Source organism: Saccopteryx bilineata, chromosome 11, assembly GCF_036850765.1.
Source record: "Saccopteryx bilineata isolate mSacBil1 chromosome 11, mSacBil1_pri_phased_curated, whole genome shotgun sequence".
Taxonomy (NCBI): domain Eukaryota; kingdom Metazoa; phylum Chordata; class Mammalia; order Chiroptera; family Emballonuridae; genus Saccopteryx; species Saccopteryx bilineata.
This window is the reverse complement of record NC_089500.1, coordinates 61,696,231-61,722,328: the sequence shown is the minus strand read 5'-3', so window position 1 is coordinate 61,722,328 and position 26,098 is coordinate 61,696,231. Positions and strand designations below refer to the sequence as shown.

General features: G+C 43.8%; 1 protein-coding gene, 1 long non-coding RNA gene and 1 other non-coding gene across 3 annotated transcripts in view; 1 reads left to right on the top strand and 2 right to left on the bottom strand.

The window, feature by feature from the left end:
* Positions 1-982: 982 nt before the first annotated feature.
* On the bottom strand, positions 983-9,807 carry LOC136315273 (uncharacterized). Its single transcript, XR_010727468.1, has 4 exons — positions 9,561-9,807; positions 5,694-5,773; positions 1,652-1,814; positions 983-1,126 (listed from the first exon to the last, which is right to left on the bottom strand). It is a non-coding gene; the product is annotated as an uncharacterized lncRNA (long non-coding RNA).
* A 169-nt stretch (positions 9,808-9,976) lies between these two features.
* Positions 9,977-26,098, top strand: part of ISY1 (ISY1 splicing factor homolog) — a 47,942-nt gene continuing 31,820 nt past the window's right edge. Inside the window, exons 1-5 of the mRNA XM_066246892.1 lie at positions 9,977-10,243; positions 13,961-13,983; positions 15,636-15,687; positions 18,533-18,598; positions 18,775-18,817. Coding sequence (XP_066102989.1) covers positions 10,241-10,243; positions 13,961-13,983; positions 15,636-15,687; positions 18,533-18,598; positions 18,775-18,817 — 187 coding nt within the window. The 5' untranslated portion in view covers positions 9,977-10,240. The remainder of the gene's footprint in view (positions 10,244-13,960; positions 13,984-15,635; positions 15,688-18,532; positions 18,599-18,774; positions 18,818-26,098) is intronic.
* TRNAP-GGG (transfer RNA proline (anticodon GGG)) lies at positions 17,321-17,396 on the bottom strand. The gene has a single exon. It is a non-coding gene; the product is annotated as a tRNA-Pro (tRNA).

Below are 26,098 nucleotides of genomic sequence, written 5' to 3'. Positions count from 1 at the left end.
AAGTATTAAGAAGTACTTTTCCAGGCCCTGGCCGGTTGGCTCAGTGGTAGAGCGTCGGCCTGGCGTGCGGAGGTCCCGGGTTCGATTCCTGGCCAGGGCACACAGGAGAAGCGCCTATCTGCTTCTCCACCCCTCCCCCTCTCCTTCCTCTCTGTCTCCCTCTTCCCCTCCCACGACAAGGCTCCATTGGAGCAAAGATGGCCCGGGCGCTGGGGATGGCTCCTTGGCCTCTGCCCCAGGCGCTAGAGTGGCTCTGGTTGCAACGAGCGACGCCCCGGAGGGGCAGAGCATCGCCCCCTGGTGGGCAGAGTGTCGCCCCCTGGTGGGCGTGCCGGGTGGATCCCAGGTGGTCGGGCGCATGCGGGAGTCTGTCTGACTGTCTCTCCCCGTTTCCAGCTTCAGAAAAATACAAAAAAAAAAAAAAAGAAGTACTTTTCCAATTATACTATTAGTATGCCTTTGTGACAATGAGGAAGATTGGGAGCACTATCAGTGGTGCCATTAGATGACTCATTCTGAAAGGTCCACCCTTGTAATATATATAGAATAAGGTGATGTGACCCATTTTATATAGCAGATAACCAATCCTGTGATTTTATCTTTAAGCAATGATTTCATGCACCTATACAAATGGGTAATCCATCTGAGCCCACATATATAGTCTGTCCTTTTTCAGGCCTTAAGTGTCCACGGTTGTCAAATGGTCCTGGAAGCCAAACAGAATCATTAACATATACAAAAAGGGGTGTCTTTCCAATTAACAGGAATATTTAAAGGAGCATTAGGAACCAAGTATAAATCAAGTAAGAATAGTTAGTTCTGCTTACTGTTACAGATACAACAGCCAACATGGCCAGAAACAGAGTCAAGGATGTTTTTGGAGTCTTAGTTCCAATTAAAACATTTTCTGCCTCCTGGGTAAGTTTCTTCAGCTGCCCCCAAGTAGGTGGTTCAGCTTTTTGTGTTGCAGTTGTCTTCATCTTCACTTCTCTGATAACCTTTGGCTCTAGGCTCGTCTCTCCATTTCTTCTTCTGGCGGCTCAAAGATGTCAAATCTCTCTCTTTTCTGCTTCCGACTCATGCCAAGGCTTCAATCTTCTAGAAGGCATCCACTGGTCTCCCATATCTGTGGAGATAAGAGCAAATCCTCGCCCCCATATTTTGACTAATTCCTTTTTCCATTGCCCGTTATCATCTTTCCAATAAATGGGCTGTGATATAAGTTAAAGGCTGTTTCAGGTGTTGTCTTTCAGCAGCTGTATCAGTGGCATCATTTCTGTTGTCTAAAAAATTTAAAGTAAAAAGAGCTCTGGCTAATTGTATCCTGGGGATTTCTCCCTTATTCCCCCTTTTCTGTTTAAGTAACATGGCTTTCAATGTACAATGAGCTCTTTCAACAATGGCTTGCCCTTAAGGGTTATAAGGGATGCCCCGTTGTATGTTTTGTTTGCCATTATTGACAAAACTGACCAAATGCCGAGGAAGTGTATGCAGAACTGTTCTCAGTTTTATTTATTTATTCATTTTAGAGAGGAGAGAGAGAGAGAGAGAGAGTGTGTGTGTGTGTGTGTGTGTGTGAGAGAGAGAGAGAGAGAGAGAGAGAGAGAGAGAGAAAGGGGGAGAAGCAGGAAGCATCAACTCCCATATGTACCTTGGCCAGACAAGTGCAGGGCTTCGAACCGGCGACCTCAGCGTTCCAGGTCTGTTGTCAGTTTTAATGCTCAAAGGGATGCCCATGACAGCAAATATTTCTAAGGAGTCTTGGATAACATGACGTATTTGTTCTCCAGTAGCAGGTGTGGCCGATAAATATCCTGAGAAAGTGTCAATGGAAACATGAACATAGGAGAGTTTCCCAAATGAAGGAATATGGGTCACATTTGTTCACCAAACCTGATTAGGATGCAAGCCATGAGGATTAACTCCTCCTGAAAAGGGTATAATGGTAAGAGGACTGCAGGTGGCTCACAATCTTCCGAACCTGTTGTCTAGTAAGAGAAAACCTTTTGCGGAGGCCAGCAGAATTAAGATGAGTAAGTGCATGGAAATCTGTAGCTGAGGAGATATTACCTATAATCAATTGATAACAATTTGATTACCTGCATCTAAAGAACCTGGTACATTAGAATGAGAACAAATATGAACAATATATAGAGGATTAGAACGAATGTGAATAATATTTTGTAAGTCAGATAAAAATTTAAAAATGTATCATCAACAGAGGATCTAGATAAGGTAACAGTTTCAAGAAATGGAACAGCATTGATTGGTAGAGTACTGAGAACCAGAAACTATATTAATATGATCTGCTACACCTGACAATAATGTAAGGATGGCAAACAATTCAGCCTTCTGGACGGATTTTTAACCTGAGAAACAACGTCTCTGTTGTGGGCCAAAATAAGCTGAAAAGCCATCCTTATTAACATCAGTGAAATAAGTGTCACCTTGAACTGGAGAATCTTTAACAATTTTTAGTAGAATAAAAACAATTCTCTTAAGAAAATCAATGAGTTTAGATTTGGGATAACGATTGTCAATTTGTCCCACAAAATCAGCAACACCCAATTGCCATTGAAGGTTTTGTTCAAAAGTCATCTTAACTTGGTTGGTTTTTTTTTTTTTTTTTGCTTTTTTTTTTTTTTTTTGCATTTTTCTGAAGCTAGAAACAGGGAGAGACAGTCAGACAGACTCCCGCATGCGCCCGACCGGGATCCACCCGGCACGCCCACCAGGGGGCGACGCTCTGCCCATCCTGGGCGTCGCCATGTTGCGACCCTCCTGGGTGTCGCCATGTTGCGACCAGAGCCACTCTAGCGCCTGGGCCATCTTTGCTCCAATGGAGCCTTGGCTGCGGGAGGGGAAGAGAGAGACAGAGAGGAAGGCGTGGCGGAGGGGTGGAGAAGCAAATGGGCGCTTCTCCTATGTGCCCTGGCCGGGAATCGAACCCGGGTCCTCCGCACGCTAGGCCGACGCTCTACCGCTGAGCCAACCGGCCAGGGCAACTTGGTTGGTCTTTGATTCATACGGACTAACTTCCTTAATTGCTGCAGCCAGAAGATTCATGTTATATAAAGTGGTGCCAATATCAGCACAAACCTTAACATAGTCTGCTATGTTACCACCATTGGCCCTCTGACATTCAGCATTAGCATTGTCAAAAGCAACTACTGAAAGTAACATGTCTGAGTCTCTCTTGTGGGATTGTTTTAGCTAACACATCACTGGGTCTTGCAAGAAAATCAACATAAGGCTCAGAGACTCCTTGTTTAACATTAACAAAGGAAGGTGTCACCTCCCCTGGGGTAGCTATTTTCTGCTAAGCATTTTTACAGTATGATTTAATTTGTTCCACAACATGATTACTCATCCCATATTGCTGTTGTAAATCAGCAAACTGTCCCTGTCCAAAAAGCTCATCTTGTGTAATATTAACAGGAGGGCTAGCGTTAGCATTCTGATTAGCTTGAGTACTAGCCTGAATCTTCCACCAAGCCATAAATTGTAAATATTCTGCTTTTGAAAGAACAGTCTGAGCTAACATCTCCCAATCTTTTGGGATCAAACGTTTAGAATCTGCGAAGGAGAATAGCAATCCCTGCATATAAGGAGAGTTAGTTCCATACTGGGAGCAAGCCATTTTTAACTCTTTAAAGAGTTTTTGTTTTTTAAAGTTCTTTTTTAAATTTTATTTATTCATTTTTAGAGAGGAGAGAGAAAGGGAGAGAGAGAGAGAGGAGAGAGAGGCAGAGAGAGAGAAGGGGGGAGGAGCTGGAAGCATCAACTCCCATATGTGCCTTGACCAGGCAAGCCCAGGTTTCGAACCGGCGACCTTAGCATTTCCAGGTCGACGCTTTATCCACTTCGCCACCACAGGTCAGGCTCTTTAAGAGTTTTGACAGGAATTTGGTCATATTAAGCATAAAAACTTCCTTGGGGGAATTGTGGATTAGGTCCAAATGGAGTGAGTGTGACAGGAAAAGCTTCCAATTCCGGACTTATGAATTCTAAATCCCCTTCTTGTCTAGCCTGCATTATCCCAAATAAGAGGTGTAAGAATAGGTCCCTCATCTTGTTTTAGGTTCAACAATAGGTACTGAATCTTAAGGTGACCAACTTTTTTACAATGAAAAGGACAAAAATAAATTGAAGAAAAACTATCGTAGGTAAAAGAAACATTTTATTCATTGCAACAATGAATAAAATGCACTATAATATAAATGCATAATAAAATATTTGTAATATTTTATATTGTAATTATGCTTACATGCCTATTAATATTTAATAATAATTGTAAGAAAAAAGTACTCATTTAGATACAAATACGTCACATCACACACAATGGATTGACTCTGCATCGATCAAATACGGACATTTACAGATTAGTCTTCCAATATCAAAAAGGAGGACATGTAGGAGGACACTTCAAGGGAAGGAGGACGGAACTTACAAAAGAAGAAATGCACCCCCATGTATATGGCAGCATTGTTCACAATAGCAAAGATCTGGAAACAGCCCAAGTGTCCGTCAGTGGATGAGTGGATTAAAAAGCTTTGGTACATATATACTATGGAATACTACTCAGCCATAAGAAATGATGACATTGAATCATTTACAACAACATGGATGACCTTGATAACATACTGAGCAAAATAAGTAAATCAGAAAAAACTAAGAACTGTATGATTCCATACAGAGGTGGGACATAAAAATGAGACTCAGAGACATGGACAAGAGCGTGGGGGTTACGGAGTTGGGGGGGAGGAGAGAGAGAAGGTTGGGGGAGGGCAGGGGCACAAAGAAAACCATTTAGAAGGTGACAGAATGGCCTGACCTGTGGTGGCGCAGTGGATAAAGCGTTGACCTGGAAATGCTGAGGTCGCCGGTTCGAAACCCTGGGCTTGCCTGGTCAAGGCACATATGGGAGTTGATGCTTCCAGCTCCTCCCCCTGTCTCTCTCTCCTCTCTCTCCTCTCTCTCTCTCTCTCTCTCCCCCCCTCCTCTCTAAAATGAATAAATAAAAAAATATTAAAAAAAATTAAAATAAAAAAAAATTATTTAAAAAAAAAAAAAAAGGTGACAGAAGACAATTGGACTTTGGGTGATGGGAATGCAGCATAATCAAATGTCAAAATAACATAGAGATGTTTTCTCTGAACATATGTACCCTGATTTATCAATGTCACCCCATTAAAATTAGTTTAAAGCCCTGGCCGGTTGGCTCAGTGGTAGAGCATCGGCCTGGCGTGTGCAGGAGTCCTGGGTTCGATTCCCGGCAGAGCACACAGTAGAAGCACCCATCTGCATCTCCACCCCTCCCCCTCTCCTTCCTCTCTGTCTCTCTCTTCCCCTCCCGCAGCCAAGGCTTCATTGGAGCAAAGTTGGCCCCGGGCGCTGAGGATGGCTCTATGGCCTCTGCCTCAGGCGCTAGAATGGCTCTGGTTGCAACAGAGCGACAACACCCCAGATGGGCAGAGCATTGCCCCCTGGTGGGCATGCCAAGTGGATCCTGGTTGGGCACATGCGGGAGTCTGACTGCCTTCCTGTTTCCAGCTTCAGAAAAATACAAAATAATAATAATAATAAAAATAAAAGCAAACCCCTGAGTTTGTTCGGGATCACATGATTTGGTAACTCTAGTTCCTGTGCAGTTGCTGGCTTTAAAATAAAGACGCCTTAATTTGGCTACTTACTTGCGTGGCAAAATGTTTGTTTCCTTGTTGTCCAGATACAACGTCTTCTTTGACTCTTGGTGTCTTTCTTCTAAGGGTCCCTGTGATGACATTGGGGCCATTGGATAATGTAGGATAACCTTCTCCATCACAATATTTTGAATTACATGTGAAGAGTCTCTTTTGCCATGTAAAGTCATATATTCATAGGTTTTAGGGATTGAGATGTGGATATCTCTGGGGGAAGGGTGCATTTTTTTGACTCCACATCATCCCTTCAATTAATTCTGATTGATTTAGTGAACAGTATTTGTTTTTAAGTGAGAGGAGAGGAGATAGAGACAAACTCCAGCATGTGCGCTGACCGGATTCACCCAGCAACCTGTTTGGGGCTGATGCTCAAATCAACTGAGCTATCCTTAGCAACTGGGGCTGATGCTCGAACCATTGCGCCACTGGCTGCAAGAGGGGAGAAGAGAGAGAACAGGGAGAGGGAAGGGAAGAGAAGCAGATGGTCACTTCTCATGTGTGCCCTCACCAGGGATCGAACCTGGGATGTCTGCACGCCAGACTGACACTATCCATTGAGCCAACTAGCCAAGGCCTTCACTGGGTGATTCCTGTATGTGCCCTTACCGAGGATTGAAGCTGAACCTTGATGTATTGGGATGATGCTCTAACCAGGGGTCGAGAACCTTTTTGGCTGAGAGAGCCATGAACGCTACATATTTTAAAATGTAATTTTGTGAGAGTCATACAACGACCCACGTACATCGTGCATTATCCAATAAAAATTTGGTGTTGTCCTGGAGGACAGCTGTTATTGGCTCCAGCCACCCGCAACCATAAACATGAGTGATAGGAAATGAATGGATTGAATATATGAGAATGTTTTATATTTTTAACGTTATTACTTTTTTTATTAAAGATTTGTCTGCCAGGCCCTGGCCGGTTGGCTCAGTGGTGGAGCGTCGGCTTGGTGTGCAGAAGTCCCGGGTTCGATTCCCGGCCAGGGCACACAGGAGAGGCACCCATCTGCTTCTCCACCCCTCCTCCTCTCCTTCCTCTCTGTCTCTCTCCTCCCCTCCCGCAGCTGAGGCTCCATTGGAGCAAAGATGGCCCGGGCGCTGGGGATGGCTCCTTGGCCTCTGCCCCAGGCGCTAGAGTGGCTCTGGTCACGACAGAGTGACGCTCCGGAGGAGCAGAGCGTCACCCCCTGGTGGGCGAGCTGGGTGGATTCTGGTCGGGCACATGCAGGAGTCTGTCTGACTGTCTCTCCCCGTTTCCAGCTTCAGAAAAATACAAAAAAAAAAAAAAAAAGGAAAAAAAAAATGTCTGCGAGCCAGATGCAGCCATCAAAAGAGCCACATCTTACAGTAAGTGGCCTTTTCTTCCCTGAATCTTAAATTTTAATTTAATTTTATTTTTCAGAACAAGACTACAGTACTCTTAATTTCTTTTATTAGCTCAGCTCACAAGTAGTAAAAAGAATCCAGACTAGAAACAATCAAATGAGTTCAGATAGTAACAAGAAACAATCAAATAGAAAATATCTGGCACACACACATACACACACAAGAAACTATCTGGCACAATATTTGAAAGAAAAGGCATAATCTTTTATACTAGAATATGGTAATATTATTTTGGGTTTAATTTTAATATAATAAAATCAACATATACTTGTCTAATATGCCATTTCTTTTCTTTTTCTTTTTTTTTTTTCTGAAGTTGGAAACGGGGAGGCAGTCAGACAGACTCCCGCATGCGCCCAACTGGGATCCACCCGTCATGCCCACCAGGGGGTGATGCTCTGACCATCTGGGGCGTTGCTCTGTTGCAACCAGAGCCATTCTAGCACCTGAGGCAGAGGCCATGGAGCCATCCTCAGCGCCCGGGCCAACTTTGCTCCAATGGAGCCTCAGCTACGGGAGAAGAGAGAGAGAAGAAGGAGAGGGGAAGGGGTGGAGAAGCAGATGGGCACTTCTCCTGTGTGCCCTGGCCAGGAATTGAACCCGGGACTCCTGCACGCCAGGCTGACGCTCTACCACTGAGGCAACCGGCCAGGGCCATAATATGCCATTTCTGTACAGAGAAATCTCACTAGCTATTGAACTCAAAAAAGACTAGAAAAAAATTAAAAACAAAGAAAAATCAAGAAAAAGTGAAAAATCAGGAAAAAGGGTAATTTAGCTCTAGAACTTGTAATTGTCCTAAAGGAATGTTGCTCTCCCTGCAGCCAGAAGGACCCCACTTTTAAAATATTTTATATTTATTCATTTTTTTTGTAAAGGAGAGAGAGAGAGAGAGAGAAAGAGAGAGAGAGGGAAGGGGGGAGCAGCAAGCATCCACTCCCATATGTGCCTTGACCAGGCAAGCCCAGGGTTTTGAACTGGTGACCTCAGCCTTCCAGGTCAACGCTTTATCTACTGCGCCACCACAGGTCAGGCCAAGGACCCCACTTTTATGGAGCCAGGCCTGCATGTGGGACAGGAACCATGATCTGGGGTTGTCTGCTCTGGCTGCTATAGTAAAATAGCACAGCACACACACACAAAAAAATATTTATTTTCTCACAGTTCTGGAGGAAAGAAGTTCAAAGATCAAGGTGCCAGAAAATTCCATTTTTGGTGAGGCCTCTCTTCCTGGTTTCACAGCTTTTTGCTGTGTCATGTGACTTTTCCCTAAATGTGTGTAGAGTGCTCTGTCCTCTCCTTTTCTTCTTATAAGGACAAAAGAGCTATCAGATTAGGGCCCCACAGGTATGACCTCACTTAACCATCCTTAAAGGCGCTATCTCCAAATGCAGTCATTTGGGGAGTTAGGGCTTTGCCATACAAATTTTGACAGACACAATTCAGTTCGTAACAGAGACTGAGCTGGATGAGCAATAGGGCTGGTGAACACCCATAGGACAACACTTTCAATGAGTGAACTAGAAAAAGACCTAAAATTTATTTTTTTTAAAGTTAAAAGAGGGGAGATAAGAGAGCAACCCCATATCTGTGGCTGATGATAGAATCTACCTAGCTATCCTCTGCGCCCCAGTCTAGGTTTGAACCAATGGGATCACTGGTTGGAATGGAGAGAGAATGGCGAGGAGGGGAAGAGAAGCAGATGGTCACTTTTTTTTCTTTTTTTTTCAGTTTTCTGAAGCTGGAAACAGGGAGAGACAGTCAGACAGACTCCCGCATGCGCCCGACCGGGATCCACCCGGCACGCCCACCAGGGGCGATGCCCTGCCCACCAGGAGGCGATGCTCTGCCCATCCTGGGCGTCGCCATGTTGCGACCAGAGCCACTCTAGCACCTGAGGCAGAGGCCACAGAGCCGGGAGGGGAAGAGAGAGACAGAGAGGAAAGCGCGGCGGGGTGGAGAAGCAAATGGGCACTTCTCCTGTGTGCCCTGGCCGGGAATCAAACGCGGGTCCTCCGCACGCTAGGCCGACGCTCTACCGCTGAGCCAACCGGCCAGGGCCTCAGATGGTCACTTCTTATGTGTGCCCTGACCAGGTATCAAACTGTGGACGTCTGCCCGCTGGGCGAACGCTCTATCCACTAAGCAAATCGGCCAGGGATACTTCTGTATCTGAAGTAGAGCTCTGAAGAGGAAAACTTTCCTCTAGGAATGTCTATCACAGCCCAACACTCACATATGTTTACGGATGAAATTCATACTACTTGTATGTGAACGTGCACGTGCTAAAGAACAGGGGAGGAAGAGGCAGGAAATCCAAGGTGAAATTGACTCTGAAGTTGGCCCAAGAATTTTTTGTTTTATAGGAGGATGGCCTCAAGCACTCTTATAGTTTCCGCGATTCTCGGAGGAAAGAATCGCAGAAAAAACACCGCTCCCCCAACCCCCTAAAATCACAAGGAAATGTTAAGACCTTCAGGAAACCTGCCCTGCTCCAAGGCCAGAACACCGACAATCCATGTGATCTGCCCAGAGAGGCGTTTCAGACTGTCGATTTCACTTCTCGAGCCGCCTAGCCCACGCAGATGGGGTGGTGATCCTGTCCAGCGGCCTCAGTCGGTTGTGAGCATTCAGTGCATTCATTGGGATGAGGGCGAGACCATGTCTGCTCTCCAGGGGAGGTGGAAAGCTTATTTACAGTAGCAACCATAACCTCACACGTCCTTGCAGACAAAAGCAGTCGCGCAGTGACCACGGTACTAACAATAGTTACTGCGCTCACGCAGTTGTTATCGCGAGAGTAAGACAAATAGCCCAGGGCTGAGTCGGAGAAATGCCAGTCAGCCCCAGTACGCAAGCGCAATTTTGCCAACGCTCTCAGTCTTTCTACGCACGCGTTGGTGCGACGTAGCGACGTACCGGCGCGGGACTGTATTTTCTGCTCCTTTCCTGGCCAATTCTCAGCTCACTTCCGGTCCCTTATTTTCGTTTTTCCTTATTTATTTATTTATTAATTTTTTTTTTTTCCTCTTTCTCCTTCTGGCAAAAAAAATATCTGTGGTGTGGTCAGTTAGAATCTTCAGTTCCCGTCGTGGTTGGCCTCCCCCCCCCGAGGCCGGATAGTTCCTGACTCCGCGGTCCGAGGTTGGCGCGATGGTGAGTAGGGTGAAGGAGAGGGGGGCAAGGGCGGGTTGTAAGGGCTCCCAGACGGGAACCCTTATCCTAGTCTCTCAGCCGGCATCACTGCGAGCCTTAGGTTTCCAGGCTGTTACTTGGGAATTCTCTTCTTCCCTCTCTTTAGCTGTCAGAAGTTGGAAGAGGAAACGAATCTCGAGAGCCACCCTCTCCCAATGGTGTTTTAATCTCGACGAAGCGCTTTACGTTATCGATAAGGGAAACTAAGGAACCGACAGGCACAAGGACGGGCTCCGATTCACTGTGCCTGCGGTGGGCCGGATTGTTGTTCCAAGTCTCATAGCGGTTGCGACCATATGTGTTCCTGGATTATTTCATTTATGTCGTGTCCGTTCTCCCCCACAAGATACAAACTTCCCGAGGGTAGGGTCTTTTCACCATTGCTTATTTAATGTATACGACTATGTCTGACACATTGTAGGTGTTCAGTAACGTATGCATGAATAGTGTCTTTGCATGAGGATGTGATCTCTGGTCTGATGTAGTTGACTTCATTCATTCAAGAAGCGCTCACCAGTACATATGAGAATGCACATAGTGCTGGTACAAAAATGATGCTCATAGCCTGACCTATGGTGGCGCAGTGGATAAAGCGTTGACCTGGAAATGCTGAGGTCGCCGGTTCAAAACCCTGGGCTTGCCTGGTCAAGGCACATATGGGAGTCGATGCTTCCAGCTCCTCCCCCCCTTCTCTCTCTCTGTCTCTCCTCTCTCTCTGTCTCTGTCTCTCCCTCTCCTCTCTAAAATGAATAAATAAATAAAAAAAAAATTAAAAAAAAAATGATGCTCGTAGATGTTGTACTATGTTTTCATTAAGTGAGGTTCCCATAAGAAGCACTTGATGCTGCAGTAAGGTTATAGAATAATTCCAGCATAAGGTTATATTGGAAGCCATTGCGATTGACGAGCACAAGAACCTAGGAATGAGAGAAACCAGTTTACAGAAAGGGCTGTTAGAGGCAGCCCTTTCTGTAGGAGGATATGCCCCAAATTTACTGTTTCTTACTGCCCCAAGGCTGTTCATTTCTGAATTTTGGCAAGCATTGGGAATCTCCTCTCTATTCTCTAGAGGGAGAGAAGGATTCTTGGGCCTGGATATTTCTGGCTGCAGGAGTTGTTGGGTATTTTTTGATAGCGCCTGGGGCAGAGGCCAAGGAGCCATCCCCAGCGCCCGGGCCATCTTTGCTCCAAAGGAGCCTTGGCTGCGGGAGGGGAAGAGAGAGACAGAGAGGAAGGAGGGGGGGGGGTGGAGAAGCAAATGGGCGCCTCTCCTATGTGCCCTGGCCGGGAATCGAATCCGGGTCCCCCGCACGCCAGGCCGACGCTCTACCGCTGAGCCAACCAGCCAGGGCCTTGTTGGGTATTTTATATAACTGTCACAATCACATTCATATTTGTGGGTTCATCACTCTGAGTACATGCCCTTATCACTGATCAATTACCTTTTTTTTGTGTGTGTGGGAGAGACAGAGTCAGGGAGAGAGATGAGAAGCATCAACTCTTTGTTGTGGTACCTTAGTTGTTCATTGATTGCTTTCTCATATATGCCTTGACCAGGGGACTCCAGCCAATCCAGTGACCCCTTGTTCACTCCAGTGACCTTTGTGCTCAAGTTGGTGACCATGGGATCAAATCCCATGCTCAAGTCAGCAACTCTGCACTCAAACTGGTGAGCCTGTGCTCTAGTCAGGACCTCGAGGTTTCAAACCTGGTACCTCAGCGTCCCAGATTGACACTCTGTCCACTGTGCCACAACCAGTCGGGCTGATCACTTATCATTGATTGACTGTTTTTGAGGAAGTTCCTACAATTTCCATGGGAAGAACTATGTCTGAATTCCTAACACTTACCATGGTGTTTAAGCATGGAGCAAGCAAGCATTGACAAACATTGAACTAAATATTTAGGATCTGTAGGCTTTAATGAAATAGCTAGGACACAGCTTCAGCCTTCAAAATGATGGCTTCCTGGCATCAGCTGTGGTGGTGCAGTGGATAAAGCGTCAACCTGGAATGCTGAGGTCCCAGGTTCGAAACCCTGGGTCGAATGATCAAAGTACATACAGAAGGCAACTACTATGAGTTGATGCTTCCTGCTTCTCCCCTGCTCTTTCTCTGTTTCTCCTCTCTCTAAAAATCTATTAAACAAACAAACAAAAAAAGATGGTGGCTTCTTGTGGGAGAGCCTCTGTTTCATTCCTTAGTTGATATTGTATTTATTTATCCACCAAGCATTTGCCAAGTTTGTTTTTGTGTCCATTGAAAAGGAGAATTAAATGGGCTCACTTTTAGTGAGCATCTATAAATTGCGTACCTGATATCTAACGTATTTAACTTATCAAGTCATCATTACATCGCTATAAAAGATATGATCCCTGTTGTAAAGTAGTCTTAGAGAGACTACTTCTCAGGGATGGTAAGTGGAAGAGCTAGGAATAAAATTCAATTCTGTAACTCAGCAAGAACTCTTTCTACGTATACCCAGAAAACATGTTTCATGCCTGACATTGTGTTTCAGGGATAATTGATTTGACACTAGTGTGACAGTACTTACATAAAACTCACTTTGTAAAAAGTCAGTCTTTTTCAAATTCCACTGTGAGGGAACAGACAATTGTGCTGCTAGATGGGAAGTGCTGTGGTAGGTATAAACCCAGAAAAAGGGTAGCAGCCTATCCGGGAAGGGTATCATGGAAGAACTTCCTGGGTGGTGATGACACAGGTAAATTTTAAAGGATGAATAAGAGTTAGCCAGATCCAAGGGGTTGGGGACCAGAGTTGTAAAGATTTTAGGTAGATACCTGACCAGGCGGTGGCATACTGGATAGAGCGTTGAACTGAGATGCAGAGGTCTCTGGTTCAAAACCCAAGGTTGCTGGCTTGATCACGGGCTCACCAGCTTGAGTGTGGGTCTCTAGCTAGAGCATGGGATCATAGACATGACCCCATATAGGCTGGCTTGTAGCTCATGGTCGCTGGCTTGAAGCCCAAGGTCGCTGGCTTGAGCAAGGGCTCACTTGCTCTGCTGTAGGCCCCTCTGCCCCCATCAAGGCACATATGAGAAAGCAATCAGTGAACAACTAAGGTGCTGCAACGAAGAATTGATGTTTTTCATCTCCCTTTCTGTCTGTCTGTCCCTATCTGTCCCTCTCTCTGTCTCTCTCTCTGTCTCTATCACAGAAAAGAAAATAAAAATAGAAAAGAATTTAGGTAGAGAGAGCAGCATAAATAAAATGATAAAATGAGAGTACATTTATTAGAGCTGGAGTAAGTGAAACAAGGAAGGATGTAGGATAGAAGAAGCATCGGGAGAGAGCCTAGGCGGGGCTGCTTTGGCTCTTTAAAAATGTTACAGGAGAGAAATGATCCCAAGCTGCTTTGACTCACTGGAAAGTCAGAGAAAAGGGGGCCTTAGAGATAGGCTTAGGGGTTAGCTGAGGACGAACTGCTGCTGCCTGTTACTCCTCTTATTGTAAGTTGCACGCTTGAGAGGGAGAAAGGCTTGGGTGTGCACCTAAAAGGGAGAGTGCTTTTTTAGTACTTTGTTGTTACTGTGTTTATATGCTAGTTAAAGCGTTCTGCTGTGGATATCTTTTGAAACTTTTCTCTAAAAAACAAATGGGGAAAAAAAAAGATATTTAAAAAATGGATCTTTTTCTTCCCTTCTCTTTCCTTTTAGGCTCGAAATGCAGAAAAGGCCATGTAAGTATCAATTCAGTTTTTTGTCTGTAAATTTTATGTAATTTAATTACTACCATGGAGCCCTTTTTGAGTTTGGTACTTGCTGGGAAAACAGCTGTGTTAGGCTTGCTCACTTGCGCTTGGCTTGATTAGTGCATGAGCACGTGACAGAGCCACGTGTGCATAGCCTCTGTGAGGGGCGTTTTCCCTCAGGGTGGATGGTGGGTTGTGGATTGTGATTGCCTGCCTGCCACTGTGAGGGGCCATTTTTTACTGTTTGCCCACTGCCATGAGAAGAAGTCTTCCCGTACCCGTTTGCTAGTTAGCTCATTTGCTGTTGGTGAGACTCTATTAAATGGGAATGGCCCTAGGCTTTCTGGATCCACATTTCCTCTACCGTCTGCCCGAATCCAGTGTGCACCTGCCTGGTCTCGGCCACTTGCAGTACAGTCCTTTTAGTATATGAGCATTTTGATATATGTTTCCTTTCTCTAAATTTTTTTTTGGTGTGTTTTTCTGAAGTGAGAAGCAGGGAGGCAGAGAGATAGACTCCCACATGTGCCCAACTGGGGTCCACCCGGCATGCCCACCAGGGGGTGATGCTCTGCCCATCTGGGACATTGCTCTTTTGCAACTGGAGCCATTCTAGTGCCTGAGGTGTAGGCCATGGAGCCATCCTTAGCTCCCGGGCCAACTTTGTTCCAATGGAGCGTTGGCTGCAGGAGGGGAAGAGAGAGAGAGGGAGTGGGGGAAGGGTAGAGAAGCAGATGGGCACTTCTCCTGTGTTCCCTGACCAGCGCTGGGCTGATGCTCTACTGCTGAGCCAACTGGCCAGGGCCTTCTCTACATGTTTTAAAAAAGTATTTCTGTATTTTCCCATTTATTTTGCCCTTTAGTATTTTCTGATAGCTCCCAGAACTTTTTTTTATTGTAAAAGATTTTTATTTTTCTTTGTCTCATATTTTTCTTTTTGAAAAACAAATTACTGATCAATGTCACCCTGTTCCATTTTATTTTCTAAATAAAATTGTAAAAAAGAAAAACAAATTACTAAAACATATGAACATTATTATAAAAATAATATCCATTTAAAATACCTACTTTATATGTTAAGCTATTATTCAGAATGCTTTTTATTTTAAACTATATAATGTTATATTAAATCACAGAGAAAGTCATTTTCATATAGAGAAATCAAAATCATTCCAGACTGCTACAAATTTCTATAAATTAGCTATATGGATATTTCAGCTCCCAGAACTTTTATCTGATGAACATTTATTCATGTGGGAATGGCGCAGGGGCTATGAGAATGGCATTTGATGCATCCCAAGATTCTAGTCTTTGACATCTGGATGTGTTGCTCACTATAGTGGTCTGATAAGTAGAGTTTCTGATAAGTAGAGTTTCCCATAGTTCTTACATGCAGTGGAAATAAAATAGATGATTGATTGTTCAGGAGCACACACGGCCTTTAGAGTTCTACTCTTTGGAACATGGAAACCCATTACTTCTCTGTCGTTTCTCAAACACAACACACACACACACACACACAAAGCCACACACAAGAATGAATAACATTAAATATAGTCCTGAGCAGATTTACCCTATCCAGAAACTTGGGTGATAAGTCTGTGAGCAAGATCTAATGGAGTCTTCTCTTTTTCTGGTAGGACGGCCTTAGCAAGATTTCGCCAAGCTCAACTGGAAGAGGGAAAAGTGAAGGTTAGTGTAAATCTTCCACACGAATTGAAAATATCTTGAACAAATGTGGTAAAACTCACTCCTGAGCATACTTCAAACTCCAGATCTTCCTATTTCTTGTCTATACTTGCTGACACACTTATGAGCCTATACACTTGATTTCCAGGTGTGTCTCTGTGTAGCTGGGGCAGTGTGATGATTTGGCTGATTGTTCTTCCGTCTCTTTTGTACTATGATAATTAGGTTCCCATATTGAATAAGGAGGTTCAAGTGCTGTGGGGAGCAGCTCTAAGCTGAAACTAGTAAATGATCTTAAACTCAGAAACTCAGCCAGGCTAGGTATAAAATAAAATGTACCATTCTTTGAATTTTTTTGTTTTTTTTTGTTTTACATTTTCATTTTTCTGTTTGTTTCAGGTGTACAGCATAGTGGTTCACAAATCTTACTTACCCTGATATCACCAGTTCTACCTGGCCCCATGCATAATTATCACAGCAATATTAACTATAGTCTCTATGCTGTACTTCACATCCCTGTGACTATTTTGTAACCACCAATTTGTATTTCATAATCCTTTTACCTCTTTACCCAGTTTCCCAACCTACCTCCTCTCTGGTAACCATCGGTCTGTTCTCTATGAGTCTGTTTCCTGTTTTGTTTGTTTCTATTGTTCTTTAGATTCCACATAAAAGTAAAATCATATAGTATTTGTATTTCCCTGACTGACTTATTTCATGTAGCATAATACCCTCTATTCATGCTGTCAGAAATGCTAAAACTTCATTCTTTTTTATGGTTGAGTAATATTCCATTGAATAGATGTACCACAACCTTTTTATTCACTTCTCTTTTAATGGGCACTTGGGTTGCTTCTATTTCTTGTCTATTGTAGTAACACTACAGTGAACATAATGGTGCCTATATTCTTTCAAATTAATGTTTCAGATTTCTTTGGATATATACCCAGTAGTGGAATTGCTGGGTCATAAGGCAGTTCCATTTTTAAAATATTTATTTTATTGATTTTAGATAGAGGAAGGGAGAGAGCAGGAAAGAGGCAGGAACATCTGTTCCTGAATGTGTCCAGACTGGAGATTGAACCGGCAACCTCTGCACTTTGGGATAATGCTCTCATTAACCGAACTCTTCAGCCAGGACAAGGCAGTTTACTTTAATTTTTTGTGAACTCTTCATACTGTTTTCCACAATGGCTTCAACAGTCTGTATTCCCAGCAGAGCGCACAAATGTTCCCTTTTTTCCACAGCTTGCCGAAACTTGTTTATTGATTTATTGATGATAGCCATACCTGACAGGTGTGAGGTGATATCTCATTGTGGTTTTTTTTTGTATTTTTCTGAAGCTGGAAATGGGGAAAGACAGTCAGACAGACTCCCACATGCGCCTGACCGGGATCCACCCAGCACGCCCACCAGAGGCGATGCTCTGCCCACCAGGGGCGATGCTCTGCCCCTCCGGGGCATCGCTCTGTTGCAACCAGAGCCACCCCAGTGCCTGGGGCAGAGGCCAAGGAGCCATCCCCAGCGCCCGGGCCATCTTTGCTCCAATGGAGCCTTGGCTGCGGGAGGGGAAGAGAGAGACAGAGAGGAAGGAGAGGGGGAGGGGTGGAGAAGCAGATGGGTGCTTCTCCTGTGTGCCCTGGCCGGGAATTGAACCCGGGACTTCTGCACCCCAGGCCGACGCTCTACCACTGAGCCAACCGGCCAGGGCCATCATTGTGGTTTTAATTTGCATTTCTCTGATGATAGTGACATTGAGCATCTTTTCATATGTATATTGGCTATCTGTACACACATGTGTATACACATACACACCTATGTTCCAAACACTGATGGCCATCATTTCTTCTTTTTTATTTTTATTTTTTTATTTTTCCAAAGTTAGAAGCGAAGAGGCAGTCAGACAGACTCCTGCATGCACCTGACTGGGATCCCCCCAGCATGCCCACCAGGAGGCGATGCTCTGCCAATCTGGGACATTGCTTCCTTGCGGCTGGAGCCATTCTAGCACCTGAGGTGGAAATGGAGCCGCCTTCAGCGCTTGGGCCAACTTTTGTTCCAATGGAACCTTGGCTGCAGGAGAAGAAGAGAGAGAGAAGAAGGAGAGGGGAAAGGTGGAGAAGCAGATGAGTGTTTCTCCTGTGTGCCCTGACTGGGAATCAAACCTAGGACTTCCACACGCCAGGCTGATGCTGCTCTACCACTGAGCCAACCAGCCAGGGCCTATTTTTTTTTTTAAGTGAGAGGAGAGGAGATACAGACTCTTGTGTGTGCCCTGACCAGAATCCACCTGACAACCCCTGTCTGGGGCTGATGCTCGAATCTACTGAGGAATCCTCAGCGCCTGGGGTTGATGCTCGAACCTGTCGAGCCACTGGCTATGAGAGGGGAAGAGAGAAAAGGGGGAGAGGGAGGGGGAGGGTAAGAGAAGCAGATGGTTGCTCTTCATGTGTGCCCTAACTGGGGATCAAACCCAGGCATCCATATGGGCTGACACTCTATGCACTTAGCCAACTGGTCAGGGCCCATCATTTCTTAAGGTAATGTAAAGATGCCATGAAATGGATATAGCCTAGTTTAGTTAGCCTTCTCTCTATTACTGGGCTTTTATATTGTTTCCATTGGACTATACTAAATATAATACGATGTATGTTTTTGCCCATATAATTGTTTCCTAAGTAGAGATTGTAGAGTGAGGTTTAAGGCTTAGTGAAGATCTTCTGGAACTGAAACTTCAGCTGTATTTAGCCCATTAGACATTCTAGACTTCAGGCCAGTGTTAGTGACATTGCATGAAACTTGTAATTTTATACAGTATGATGTCAATATGTATCATTTGCTTTTTAGGAACGAAGACCTTTCCTCGCCTCAGAATGTACTGAGTTGCCCAAAGCTGAGAAGTGGAGACGACAGGTACATTCTGGGTGAATATGATCTTAGTAGGAGTAATGTCTCGAATTGCTTCTTATTATCTAAATAACTCTTAAACCAGAATTCTAATTTTTTTAATTACTAATTTTAAATTATATTTTCCTGTGCTTTTATATATATTCGGAATCACAAATTTGTTAACTTTTATTTTTTCCCAGATCATTGGAGAGATCTCTAAAAAAGTGGCTCAGATTCAAAATGGTAAGTTAGTCTATTAAAAGTGCTTGATTTATTTTTCTTTTTAATTATTATTTTATTTGTTGATTTGATAAAGGAGAGAGAGAAAGAAAGGAGAGAGGAGCAACTCATAGTACTTACTTCTCATATGTGCCTTGACAGGGGAAGCCCATGGTTTTAACCAGTGACCTCCACATTCTAGGTTGATGCTTTATCTACTGTGCCATGACAGGACAGGCAAAGTGCTTGATTTTCAAATCCACAATTAGACTTGGAGACCTCAATACTCTTTTTTCAGTAATCAATGGGACAAGTAGGAAATCAGTAAGGACATAGAAGAATTGAATGATACTATCAGTAATTTGACCTGGTTGACATTTATAGAACACTTACGGAATAATCATTAAAATAAAATATATTCTGGGCTATAAAACAAATGTTAGCAAATTTAAAATAATTAAAATCATACAAAATATGTTCTCTAATTATAATAGGATTAATGTAGAAATAAACAATAGAAAGATGTTGGGAAAATTCCTAAATATTTGGAAATGAAACAACATACTTCTAAATAACCCATGTGTCAAAGAGGAAACCATAGGGAGATTATAGATTTGGGGGGGAGGTACATGGATATTTATTTTTTCTATTTTTAAAATAATTAAAAGTTTTTTTAATTATAGTTGACATACAGTAATATATTAGTTTCAACATAGTGATTAGACATTTATATAATTTATGAAGTGATTACCCTGATAAGTCTGGTACCCATCTAGTACCAACCATATATATATAGTTGTTACAGTATTATTGACTATATTCCTTATGGTCTCCTTTACATACTCATAAATATTTTTATATCTGCCAATTTGGACTTCTTAACCCCTTCCCCTGTTTTTTTTTTTTTTTTTTTGTATTTTTCTGAAGCTGGAAACAGGGAGAGACAGTCAGACAGACTCCCGCATGCGCCCGACCAGGATCCACCCGGCACGCCCACCAGGGGCGACGCTCTGCCCACCAGGGGGCGATGCTCTGCCCATCCTGGGCGTCGCCATGTTGCGACCCTCCTGGGTGTTGCCATGTTGCGACCAGAGCCACTCTAGCGCCTGGGGCAGAGGCCACAGAGCCATCCCCAGCGCCCGGGCCATCTTTGCTCCAATGGAGCCTTGGCTGCGGGAGGGGAAGAGAGAGACAGAGAGGAAGGCGCGGCGGAGGGGTGGAGAAGCAAATGGGCGCTTCTCCTATGTGCCCTGGCCGGGAATCGAACCCGGGTCCTCCGCACGCTAGGCCGACGCTCTACCGCTGAGCCAAACGGCCAGGGCCCCCTTCCCCTGTTTTACCCAGTCCCCTAAACTTCCTCTGGCACCTGCCAGTCTGTTCTCTGTTTCTGAGGCTGTTTCTCTTGTGTGTGTTTGTTTTGTTCTTTAGATTCTACATGTAAGTGAAATCATTGGTATTTGTCGTTCTTTGTCTGACTTATTTGACTTAGCATAATACCTTCTAGGTCCATCCATGTTGTGGCAAATGGCCAAATTTTATTCTTTTTATGGCTGAGTAATATTCCATTGTGTGTGTGTGTGTGTGTGTGTGTGTGTGTATATATATATATGCCAAAGCTTTACCCATTTGTCTGTTGATGAACACTTAGGTTGCTTCCATAGCTTGGCTATTGTAAATAACGCTGCAGTGAACACAAGGATACAAATATTTTTTTTAATTAGTGTTTTGGATTTCTTTGGATATATACCCAGAAGTGGGATTGCTAGGTGATATGGTCGTTCTATTTTTATTTTTATTATTTTTATTTTTTTTAAATTTTATTTATTCATTTTAGAGAAGAGAGAGAAAGGGTTAGAGAGACAGAGAGGAAGAGAGAGAGGAGAGAGAGACAGAGAGAAGGTGGGGAGAAGCTGGAAGCATCAACTCCCCTATGTGCCTTGACCAGGCAAGCCCAGGGTTTTGAACCAGCAACCTCAGCATTTCCAGGTCGATGCTTTATCCACTGCGCCACCACAGGTCAGGCTCTATTTTTAATTTTTGGGGAAACCTTTATACTGTTTTCCATAGTGACTGCACTAATTTACAGCCCCACCAGTAGTGCATGAGAGTTCCCTTTTCTCTATATCCTCACCAACACTTGTTCGATTTATTGATAATAGACACTCTGACAAGTTTGAGGTCATATATGATTTGCATATGCTGAATATCTTTTCATATATCTATTGACCATGTGTATGTCCTCTTTGGAGAAATGTCTGTTCTGGTCCTCTGCCCATATTTTAATTGGATTTTTTGAATTAGTTAAATATTTTGGATATGAACCCCTTATTGAATGTCCATATAGTAGATTGTCTTTTCTTTTTTTTTTTTTTTTTTTAATTTTTTTTTTTTTTACAGAGGCAGAGAGTGAGTCAGAGAGAGGGATAGACAGGGACAGACAGACATGAACGGAGAGAGATGAGAAGTATCAATCATTAGTTTTTCGTTGTGCGTTGCAACACCTTAGTTGTTCATTGATTGCTTTCTCATATGTGCCTTGACCGTGGGCCTTCAGCAGACTGAGTAACCCCTTGCTAGAGCCAGCGACCTTGGGTTCAAGCTGGTGGGCTTTTGCTCAAACCAGATGAGCCCGCGCTCAAGCTGGTGACCTCGGGGTCTCGAACCTGGTTCCTCTGCATCCCAGTCTGACGCTCTATCCACTGCGCCACCGCCTGGTCAGGCTGTCTTTTCATTTTTGTTGATGGTTTCCTTTGCTGTGCAGAATGGTTTTTTTGTTTGTTTTTTGAGAGAGAGAGACAAAGACAGGAAAGTAGAGAGATGAGAAGTACCAACTCATAGTTGTGGCACTTGTAGTTGTTTGTTGATTGCTTTCTCATATGTGCCTTGATGGGGGGGGGAGGCTCCAGCTGAGCCAGTGACTCCTTGCTCAAGCCAGTGACCCTGGGCTTCAAGGCAGTGATCATAGACATAACCCCATGTTCAAGCTGGTGAGCCTGTGCTGAAGCTGGATGAGCCCGCACTAAAGCCGGTGACCTTGGAGTTTCGAACTTGGGTCCTTAGTGTCCCAGGTCAGCATTTCGGTTGATGCTTTATCCACTGCGCCACCAGTCCAGGCTTTTTCCAAAATTTAAATCAAAAGGCAGAACTAGAATTGACAAAGCAATTTTGAAAAAGAACAAAATTGGGAGTATGTATACCACCTAATTTCAAGGTTTAAATAAACCACAGTATTCAAGGTAATGTGATATTGATGAATGGTAGACACATAGCTGAATGGAACAAAATAAGAAGTCCAGAAGTAGAGCCACAATATGTGATCAATATACTTAATTTTTTTTAAAATTGATTTGAGAGAGAGAGAAAAACATTAATTTGTTCTTCTTTGTATTCATTCATTGGTTGATTCTTGTACATACACTGATTGGGGATCAAACCCACAACCGTGGTGTATTAGGACAATGCTCTACCCAACTTATCAACCCAGCCAGGTACAAAATAATTCAACAAAGAAAAGGAGGGATGCTCCCTTGCAACAGACATAAGATGTTTTATTCCAATGGTTCAATAACCATTTTCCCTCCTTTTCTGTTATGGGTTACTCCAGCTGCTCCCTGCTATTGGTTATCACAGACAACCCCCTCAGCAAACTCCTTTGTGCACATCCTTTTAAATTAGTCCCTTAGTGGCCCTGGCCGGTTGGCTCAGTGGTAGAGCATCGGCCTGGCATGCGGGAGTCCCGGGTTCGATTCCCGGCCAGGGCACACAGGAGAAGCACCCATCTTTTTCTCTGCCCCTCCCCCTCTCCTTCCTCTCTGTCTTTCTCTTCCCCTCCCGCAGCCAGGGCTCCATTGGAGCAAAGTTGGCCCGGGCGCTGGGGGTGGCTCTATGGCCTCTGCCTCAGGCGCTAGAATGGCTCTGGTTGCAACGGAGCAACACCCCAGATGGGCAGAGCATCGTCCCCTGGTGGGCGTGCCGGGTGGATCCCGGTCAGGCGCATGCGGGAGTCTGTCTGACTGCCTCCCCATTTCCAACTTCAGAAAAATACAAAAAAAAACCCCCAAAATAAATTAGTCCCTTAGGCTTAATTCTCAGTCTGTAGTCTGCCAGAAGATGTTGCCATTTCAGAACACGTTATTTTCTTAAAAGTACTAAATCAATATAGATAGAATGCTGCCAGCCTTGATGAATCTTTTTTTTTTTTTTTTTGGTGACAGAGACTGAGAGAGTGACAGAGACAGACAGGAAGGGAGAGAGATGAGAAGCATCAGCTCACAGTTGCGGCATCTTTTTTTTTAATCTTATTTTTATTAATTTTAATGCAGTGACATTGATAAATTAAGGTACATATGTTCCGAGAAAACATCTCCAGATTATTATTATTATTATTATTTTTAATAAATTTTTATTAATGGTAATGGGATGACATTAATAAATCAGGGTACATATATTCAAAGAAAACATGTCTAGGTTATTTTGTCATCAAATTATGTTGCAAACCCCTCGCCCAAAGTCAGATTGTCCTCCGTCACCCTCTATCTAGTTCTCTGTGCCCCTCCCCCTCCCCCTAACTCTCTCCCTCCCTCCCTCCCATGTCCTCCCTCCCCCCCCACCCTTGGTAACCACCACACTCTTGTCCATGTCTCTTAGTCTCATTTTTATGCTCCACCAATGTATGGAATCATGTATTTCTTGTTTTTTTCTGATTTGCTTATTTCACTCCTTATAATGTTATCAAGATCCCACCATTTTGCTGTAAATGATCTGATGTCATCATTTCTTATGGCTGAGTAGTATTCCATAGTGTATATGTGCCACATCTTCTTTATCCAGTCTTCTATTGAAGGGCTTTTTGGTTGTTTCCATGTCTTGGCCACTGTGAACAGTGCTGCAATGAACATGGGGCTACATGTGTCTTCACGTATCAATGTTTCTGAGGTTTTGGGGTATATACCCAGTAGAGGGATTGCTGGGTCATAAGGTAGTTCTATTTGCAGTTTTTTGAGGAACCACCATACTTTCCTCCATAATGGTTGTACTACTTTACAGTCCCACCAACAGTGAATGAGGGTTCCTTTTTCTCCACAGCCTCTCCAACATTTGCTATTACCCGTCTTGTTGATAATAGCTAATCTAACAGGAGTGAGGTGGTATCTCATTGTAGTTTTGATTTGCATTTCTCTAATAACTAATGAAGCTGAGCATCTTTTCATATATCTGTTGGCCATTTGTATCTCTTCCTCTCCAGATTATTTTGACATTTGATTATGCTGCATACCCCTCACCCAAAGTCAAATTGTCTTCTGTCACCTTCTATCTGGTTTTCTTGGTGCTCCTCCCCTCCTCCTACCCCCTCCCTCTCCTTTCTTGCCCCTTCCCCACCCCTCCACCTCACCCCCTGTTACCATCACACTCTTGTTCATGTCTCTGAGTCTCATTTTTATGTCCCATCTATGTATGAGTTCATATAGTTCTTAGTTTTTTCTGATTTACTTATTTCACTCTGTATAATGTTATCAAGGTCCATCCATGTTATTGTGAATGATCCGATGTCATCATTTCTTATGGCATTAGTATATATGTACCAAAGCTTTTTAATCCACTCGTTCTCTGACAGACATTTGGGCTGTTTCCAGATCTTCGCTATTGTGAACAATGCTGCTATAAACTTGGGGGTGTATTTCTCCTTCTGGAACGGTTCTGTGGTATTCTTGGGGTATATTCCTAAAAGTGGGATGGCTGGGTCAAAAGGCAGTTAGATTTTTAATTTTTTGAGGAATCTTCATACTGTTTTCCACAGTGGCTGCACCAGTCTGCATTTCCACCAGCAGTGCAGGAGGGTTCCCTTTTCTCCACATCCTCGCCAGCACTTATTCTGTGTTGTTTGTTGATGAACACCATTCTGACTGGTGTGAGGTGATATCTCATTGTGGTTTTAATTTGCATTTCTCTAATGATTAGTGATGTTGAGCATTTTTTCATATGCCTATTGGCCATCTGTATGTCCTCTTTGGAGAAGTGTCTATTCATTTCTTTTGCCCATTTTTTTTTCCACTTTTCCGAAGCTGGAAACGGGGAGAGACAGTCAGACAGACTCCCGCATGCGCCCGACCAGGATCCACCCGGCACGCCCACCAGAGGCGAGGCTCTGCCCACCAGGGGGCGATGCTCTGCCCCTCTGGGGCATCGCTCTGTTGCGACCAGAGTCACTGTAGCGCCTGGGGCAGAGGCCAAGGAGCCATCCCCAGCGCCTGGTCCATCTTTGCTCCAATGGAGCCCCGGCTGCGGGAGGGGAAGAGAGAGACAGAGAGGAAGGAAGGGGGAGTGGAGAAACAAATGGGCGCTTCTCCTATGTGCCCTGGCCGGGAATCGAACCCGGGTCCCCCCTGCACGCCAGGCTGACGCTCTACTGCTGAGCCAACCAGCCAGGGCCTCTTTTGCCCATTTTTTGATTGGACTGTTTGTCTTTCTGGTGTTGAGATTTACAAGTTCTTTTTAAATTTTGGTTATTAACCCCTTATCAGACATACTGTCAAATATGTTCTCCCATTGTGTAGTTTGTCTTTTTATTCTGTTCTTATTGTCTTTAGCTGTGCAAAAGCTTTTTAGTTTGATATAGTCCCATTTATTTATCCTGTCTTTTATTTCCCTTGCCTGTGGAGATAAATCAGCAAATATATCGCTGCGAGAGATGTCGGAGAGCTTACTGCCTATGTTTTCTTCTAAGATGCTTATGGTTTCATGCCTTACATTTAAGTCTTTTATCCATTTTGAGTTTATTTTTGTGAATGGTGTAAGCTGGTGATCTAGTTTCATTTTTCTGCAGGTAGCTGTCCAATTTTCCCAACACCATTTGTTAAAGAGGCTGTTTTTATTCCATTTTATGCCTTTACCTCCTTTGTCAAATATCAGTTGTCCATAGAGCTGTGGGTTTATTTCTGGGTTCTCCATTTTGTTCCATTGATCTATGTGCCTGTTTTTATGCCAGTACCACACTGTTTTGAGTACAATGGCCTTGTAGTATAGCTTGATATCAGGAAGTGTAATACCTCCCCCTTTATTCTTCTTTTTTAAGATTGCTGAGGCTATTCATGTTCTCTTTTGGTTCCATATAACTTTTTGGAATATGTGATCTATATCTTTAAAGTATGTCGTTGCTATTTTAATTGGTATTGCATTGAATTTATAAATTGCTTTGGGTAATATAGACATTTTAATGATGTTTATTCTTCCTATCCATGAGCATGGTATATGCTCCCACTTGTTTGTATCTTCCTTGATTTCTTTTATCAATGTTTTATAATTTTC